The following is a 7106-nucleotide window of genomic DNA, read 5'->3' on the forward strand; positions in this document are numbered from 1 at the left end:
GGCGCCCCTAACATCTAACAGCGAGCTCGGCTCACGGCCACAGGAGGGCAAATCCCCCGGGCTGCAGGCGCAGGAGCCAAGAGACAAGAGACTTCCAGGACTGGCTCTTTGTCAAGCTCCTCCTCCAGGGGTGTCTCCCTGCCTTGGCTGAGAACTGGCCTCTGGTCGTCCCACAGCTGGGGAGAGGAGGTACCCACACATCTGCATGCCAAGGATAGGAGGGAGCGGCGACCCCCTCAGAGCCAAGGCCCAAGAGCCCACCCCAGTGCAGGCTGAGTAGTCACAAGGACCCTGAACACTCCTAAGAGACCCCAGACCTCTAGCCAATCAGCAGAGCTCTGCTGCAGCCTGGCCCACCCCAGGCTGCCATGCTCCTCCCCCACCTGCACCCCTCCCCAAGCCCCCAGCTCCAGCCCTGCACGGTGCAGCCAGAGCCAGGCGGCTGCCCTGAGAGAAAGGAACCATGGGGGCAGGAGCAGGTGTCAGGGGGTGGACAGAGGAGGGAGCAGGGGGAGGGGCTGCATGCTGAGGACCAGGTGTGCAGGTGGGAGGGGCTGGGACAGTGAAGGCAGAGAAGAGAGAGAGCAGAGAGTGAGAGCCAGGAGCAAACACGAGAGACATTCCGTGTGTACCTCAGGACCTCCGACAAAGAGGAGTCGCTGTCATCAGACCTGGGAGGGCAGAAAATTAGCTGGATTAGGGGGAGAGAGGAAAACACACGCACGGGACACCGAGGCAGCAGCAGCATTGGGAGGTCAGAGGCGGGTTATTTTCTTCCAGGGGAGCAGAGAGGCAGAGAAAGGAGGGCCTTCAAGGGAGAGCAGGAAAAGAGGTGGGGACAGGCTGGCCTGGGAGCTGGGGACCCCCAGGGGGTCCCTCAGCTGGCACTGTGAGAGAAGGGAGGGGCTGCAGAGATGTGGGGGTGCTAGCCTCACACCTGAGAGACCATTCTGGGCTGTCGGCTGGTTCCAAGCTCTGGGGCTGCCTCACTGCGCGAGCTGGCTCAGACCTGCCCGAGGCCACAGGAAGCCATGCCTGCTCCTATCCCTTCCTGAAAGTTGTTTCTGCCAGCAATTCTTCAGGGGCTGTCAGAGCCCTCTGTCCCCAGGGTCTCCACAGGGTCTGTGCTGAGATGCAGGCCCTGCACCAAGACCTGGACCACCAGACCGACCCAAGGCCTCTGAAAGACCGCTAGGCTCAGATGGGCAGAGTTCCATCCCATTCCATCCAAAAAGGGGCCCAGGAATTGTAACAGCATAGGGCAGTAGGGGGATGCACCCTGATGGCATGGGCCAGGCTTGGTCTACAGCTCCCCCAGAGGGAGCCCGAGAAGAGGGCAGCTTTGGGAAGAGAGTGTCCAGGATGCCAGGTCTGCTGGGCTCTCACCCAGGAGAGCTTGACCCAGGAAGGCTATCTCTGGGCAGGTAGGAAGGGCAGGTAGCAGGCACCAGGAAAAAGATATGCTCTTTCTAGCCAGGGGCTCCCCTAGGGCACACAGTACCATCACCCCTCAGGTTAGGGAGCTAAGGCAGGAGCTCTCTTGAAGGTTGCAGACCTAGGGAGACCAGGGTGGGCCCTGCAGTTTGGGGAGCCCAGAGAGGAACATGGGGAGGGTGGGTCCTGCCTGTCCCTAGGGCAGAGCCCCACCTTCTAAGTGCATGTCCTCAGCCCCTCTTTGAGCCTTGTTTTCTCTTATGAGGGGAAATCAATCGCACGTGTAAAGTGGGCCACATGCCTTTGGAGCGCATGGCTGCTGGTGACAGGTTACACGCTGCGGTTACAGCCTTCCAGACAGGTTTGTTGACCCTGCCTGTGAAGGTGATCTGGGGTCTCTTTCTGCTAGGACATTTCCCAAAGACCCCTGGAGCCTCATTAGAAGTATTGCAGTGGGGTGGGGGTGGTCGAAGCAAAGGAAGGACTTCAGAGAAGAGTCAATCAGCAGATGTGGGTTAAGAAACAGCTCCCGTGAACCCTCTGTGCACCTGTCTGGCACAGCGACCCCATCTCACTGCCCTGGCCCAACCCCTGTCTTCCTGCCCTCTCCCGAGGTCCCCACATGCTCAGAGGAAGAGGACAGCCCTGGTCAGTACAGAAAGGACAGAAAAGCCAGGAGAGGGGTGTCAGGGCCTTGCCTCTCAGAGGGGCCACCCCAGCCCTCCTCCGGCCAGGACCCCCCGCGAACTGCCCGGCCATCCCTCAGCCCTGCTCTTACTTGTCCAGCGCGGACCCCTGGCTCTGGTTACTGGTGAGACGAGAGAAGACATTGCGGTCGTTACGGGGCCGAGTGGGAGGGGATGACGGGGGTGTGAATCCCACATCTGTGGACCTGGCGAGTCGGGACAAAGAGCTGAGTGTTACTGCAGGCCATGCCTGGTGTTGGGCTTCCACCTTCTCCCTGGCTGGCAGCCTCTGTGGCAAGGCTCATGGGTAGGCCTGCGGGGCAGTAATCGGCGCTCACCCCTACGTGGGCTCCTAGACACTGTTTTCAAAAACCAGTCCTAACTGCTTGCAGGTGCCATATTTGGGAATTCACACACTCATTTAAATAGATATGTAGGGCCCAGAAGATGGCATAATGGCTACGTCGCTGGACTCCCATGGAGTTGACCACAGTTTACGTCCTGGACCTGGCAGTTTAAAATGCATGTTTGTGCGTGCCCAAGATCCTGGGAGGAGAAGGGAGGAAAAGGGATTGTGGCATAGTCATCCCTCCTCGGGTGTGATTTCTGGGTTTCTATCTCTCTGTCTCTCTAGCGAGCACACACACCTTATAACAAAAATCTCTCTCTAAAGAAAAAAGAAAAAAAAGGACACGTAACCTCTAACTGATGCTTGGGAGGATTTGACTGTCACTCCCGGATGTGCACAGAGAACGAAACACGGGAGCCATGCCACACCTGTCCGCAGCTGGACCCTCTGGTTCAGCTCTTGTGCCATGAACTCTGCTAGCTCTGCGGACTGAGCTCAACGTGAACAAAGAGCAACGCAGCTGAGCAAGTCTCTAACCGGGAGCACACTCATCACGAGGTCGCGTGCCGCTCGGTGATTAGGACGGCGTGACCAGGGGCTCCTGGGCCCTAGCCCTGGGGGGTCCTGGAGCGCTGGCTGGGTGCTCACTCCCTCGGTGTCTGCAGCGGCTGTGCCGAACGTCATGAGCCCGATGTCCCTCCAGGGAGAGTCCACGCCCTCTCTGCACTGTCCCTCCCGGTGGGCCATGCTCTCCCTCTTCAGGAGGAGGCCATGAGGTTCAGCCGAAATCCTCCCTCCCTTTGGGAATCATTAGGCGTTTGGCCCAGATCCCTCTGACTACAGCGTGAGAATGTCCTCTCAGTTCTCAGACGAAGTGACAGACAGTAGGTTCCAGCATGGAGATGCATTTGCAGCCCTCCCACCAAGGCCACTCTGCAACCATGGCCAGGGGCACCTGCCCAAGGTCTGGACAGGAGGGAGGGTGGGGGGCACGTCAAGTCCTTTCCTGCCTCCCACCCAGGTAGGGTCACCTTGAACCCCTGCTTGCCCACTATCTGGTCATATGCCCTAGGAACGGTCATGAGTCTCCGAAAATGTGGAGCAGGGACCAGAGGACCCTATGAGTCATCTTGCAACCCGCAGAAGCTCTGTGGGCCTGGCCCCGTGTGGGGCAGACCAGCCCGAGATGGCCCTGCTGTCCTGCATCGACGCCTCTGGTTTCTCTTTGGGTTTCTGCCCTCTTCTCACATCAAAGGCCTTGAAAAGAGCTGAAGCTCCCCCGGACCCATGGTCATGAAGCGCATCAGTATGGTGACCAGCCCGGGCTGCCATGAAGCCACCTACCTTGACTACCCATCAGAAAAGCATTTTTAGCATCTGGAATGACCACCCAGTTCAAGGTCCCTTATGGAGATTCCATGTCCTGAGTCTACACCTGGCAGGGTGGGAAGCACTGCTGGGTAAAGCTGAGTGACAGCCGCACTGGCCCAGAGCAGCAGTGCACATGAGGACCTCCAGAGGAACAGTCACTCCTACACGCGACAACTGGACCGACAGTGCCTCGGGCACTCTCACCTCATGGGCTGCCCTCGGTCATATGACTTCCTTCGGGTCAGAGGTGACGTCTCCGAACCTCGAGACTGCCGGGGGCTGGAACAGAAGGGTCCGGTGAGGCCCAGGCCCACCCCCCTACACGCCCCAACCACATCCCTGGCTCCCTTCCTTACAAGGTGCTGCCCCGGGTGGGCAGGCTGACGGTGCGTGAGACCTTGTCCCGGTAGTAGGGGTCTCGGATGGAGAAGCCCACTCCGTCCTCCTTGATCTCGACCAGGGAGGCCAGGGACTTGGTGATGTTCTTGGTGGACATGTCCAGCGGAGGACCCAGGCACTCGGCCGACACGGCCTTCATCTGGGCAGACAGCTTCGGTTCCCCCTGGGACAGGAAGGAGGGGGTGAGGCAACCTGGCCCGATGGGGCAGCCCACGAGAAATGGTGCCAGTTTGGCTGAAGGGCGAGGAGTGAAGGGAGGACTAGGCAGGCCTCACCCAGAGACCATGTGGGCCCCACAGCTAGCTCTCAAGTTCTTTGGAGGATTTAGGAACAGAAACTATCCCACTGCCTCTGTGCTAGCGAGGCCAGACCTATAGGCCCTGCTAACACAAGGCCCAGACTGACGGGTCCCTGCTCCTCAGCTTACCCATAAGTATGCTGGGGGCCTGCAGTCTCTCCCTTCGCTAACAAACCCTGCATCTGGGTTCAGGCCAAGGCCCGATCCTCGCTGTTAAGTAAACCCCTTTACTGCTGACTCCCATGCTGGACCAACCACCTACGGGCATGACGAGACCTCTAGAGTTAGGCTTTGCTGCAGGCATGAGGCAAGGTCGTGGTGGGAAGGGGCAGATTTGTGAAAGTGGATCCTGCGTCCATGGCAATGTTGCTGGAGAGAGTGGACACAGGCCAGCGTGGGCTCTGGCCACTTTCCCTGTCTTCTGTCACCTCCAAAAGGACAGGCTGAAACAGGTCACATGTCCGGGTATCCCCAGATCCAGCTAGATCCTCCTTACACCTCCTTCCCAGCTAGGGCGACACTGGGTCAGGGCTGGGGTGGGGACCAGGCTGTGGGGAGGCTGGCCCTGCTGTACCTACTGCCCGACCTCCAGGGGTGGCCTACCTTGAACTTGAAGTCGTCATGGCTGGTGGAGCCCTTCATGGTGAATGACTGGGAGAAGCTAAGGAAGAAGCAGAGGAGTTCAGGAGCCTGACATCCTACGCTCTGGTTCTCTGGCACAGATCTGGGGGTCCCGGGGAGCCCCCCAGTGCAGGCTCAGCATGGAACCTGTGGTAAGCATGCCCCTAGCCCCAGGTGAATGCTGAGAGCCCACCTGGGAGACTCACCTGCCCTCGGAGAACTCGGAGATCTCCTCGTCCGTGCTGGCGTAGCCGTTCTCTATGGGAGGGGAGAAGGAAGGAGGGTGAGAGGCCCTGGTCAGCGTGTGGGACAGGGTGACAGCCTCCTGCCCCGATCTCACCAACTAGATCTAATGAGGATCTAATCTGAGAGAGCGCAAGCCTCCCAGGACAGAACCCCAGAGCGGGGGAGTGCTGGGGGCCGGGGGCCTCCACTGCCCCCCGCCATACCCTGCTGCACGTTGTAGATGAGCGCCTGCAGCTCGGGGTGCGCCTCGGCCTTCTCACGCAGGGCGTCCAGGAGCTGGTGGTTCTGGGCGGAGCCCGCCATGTCTGTCTGCCTCAGCCGTCCCTCCAGCAGCCGGATCTGGGCCTCCTTCTGAGCCACCTGCAGTCCCTGGAGGCAGGAAACAAGGCCTGGGGTTACCCTCCCTGACCTGGGGCTGTGGATCCCCCTCACACCCAACCTGCTGCCTACAGGCATCTTGGAAGGCTTCCTTCTAGTGTCTGGTATCACACACTTGTCACCACCCCGAGTTACACCCTCCAGCCCCCTTAGCTCCCCTAACTCCTTAGTGGAGGTCACCTTGGTCTGCGTCCTGTTGCGGGCTCAGTCACGTCCCCCCAGATTCATAGGTTGAAGCCCTAACCCCAGTATCTCAGAACATGACTCCCTCGGAGACAAGGTCTGTGAAGGGGTGACTGAGGTAACAGGTCGTACAGGAGCCCTGATCCAATACCACTGGTGTCCTTATAAGAAATGATCAGGACAAAGGGACGGCCAGGTGAGGACACAGGGGAGAAGACACCGACGGCCTCACCACCAGCATGTCTTGGAAGCACCCATGCCCGTGGGCCCCTGCCCGGTGAGCAGCCAGCTCACCTTGTCAATGGACGCCTTGAGGAAGTTGTCCAGCAGGAGGCGGGCTTCGGCCAGGGAGCAAGAGCTGATGACCACTGATGTGTCCGTTGAGTCCAGCTCCTCCTAGGACCAGAAGACAAAGACCCCTGTCACCTGGGGCTGCCCCTGCCTGTCCCCCTCCACCCGTGCGCCCGGCCCCCACGGGCACCTTGGTCTCCTCCAGCTGCACGATGGTGGCCTGGCAGTCGGTGATGCTGTCGTTGATGTAGTCGATGTTGGCCGCCAGCACCTCGATCTCCTCTGCTAGCTCCTGCAGTCCCTTCTCCTCCTCCGGGCTCTCGGCCTGCAGCCGCTCCCGCTTCCTCCGCAGTGCCTCCTGCAGGAGGAACAGCTCCTCCCTTTTCTGGGGGGTGGGCGATTGTGATGGAGAAGTCTCAGGGAGCTGCCCAGCCCTGCTCACAGCTCCCCCCCTCCACAAGCCTGTGGGTTCCCCCAGCACCTTTGGACTCCAGAGAGGTGCAAGGAATTTGGAGAAGGGGTCAGAAGGCCGAAGAAGGGCTCAGAAGGCCGGAGAAGTCAGAGGAGGCAGCGTCGGGCCAGGTGGGGGGGGGTGCTGGGGGAGTGCCCACCTTGATGAGCCGCTCCATGTCGGCCTCCAGGTTGACAATGGTCATCCTCTGCATGACAATGTCGATAATCCTCCGCTCCAGGGACTGCCACTTGAGCCTGGCAGCCTTGCTGAAGCTCTGGCTGGCCCCCTTCTTCTGGAACTTCTTTCTGGGAGACAGAGACAGGGGCATTGGGTGGATGGTTCTTAGTCCCGCCTCTCTACTGGGCCCCCTCTTGACACACTTTCCAGGGCTGGCCT

General features: G+C 60.0%; 1 protein-coding gene across 5 annotated transcripts in view; it reads right to left on the bottom strand.

Moving 5' to 3' along the window:
* KIF21B (kinesin family member 21B) overlaps positions 1–7106 on the bottom strand; it is a 62280-nt gene that overhangs the window by 15068 nt on the left and 40106 nt on the right. For 3 of the 5 annotated variants that reach the window (XR_003550556.1, XR_003550554.1, XM_014590498.2), the window contains exons 19-28: positions 6868–7015; positions 6447–6641; positions 6260–6361; positions 5608–5773; positions 5365–5416; positions 5141–5198; positions 4197–4402; positions 4045–4119; positions 2213–2326; positions 633–671 (exon numbers count right to left, since the gene is read on the bottom strand). Coding sequence is in view for 2 of the 5 variants with exons in the window: in XM_014590498.2 (XP_014445984.1) it covers positions 633–671; positions 2213–2326; positions 4045–4119; positions 4197–4402; positions 5141–5198; positions 5365–5416; positions 5608–5773; positions 6260–6361; positions 6447–6641; positions 6868–7015 (1155 nt within the window). In the remaining 3 variants the exon portion in view is untranslated. The remainder of the gene's footprint in view (positions 1–632; positions 672–2212; positions 2327–4044; positions 4120–4196; positions 4403–5140; positions 5199–5364; positions 5417–5607; positions 5774–6259; positions 6362–6446; positions 6642–6867; positions 7016–7106) is intronic. The other 2 variants (XR_003550555.1, XM_014590499.2) reach the window with 1 other exon arrangement.

Source organism: Tupaia chinensis, unplaced genomic scaffold (assembly GCF_000334495.1).
Source record: "Tupaia chinensis unplaced genomic scaffold, TupChi_1.0 Scaffold000453_2, whole genome shotgun sequence".
Lineage (NCBI taxonomy): Eukaryota > Metazoa > Chordata > Mammalia > Scandentia > Tupaiidae > Tupaia > Tupaia belangeri.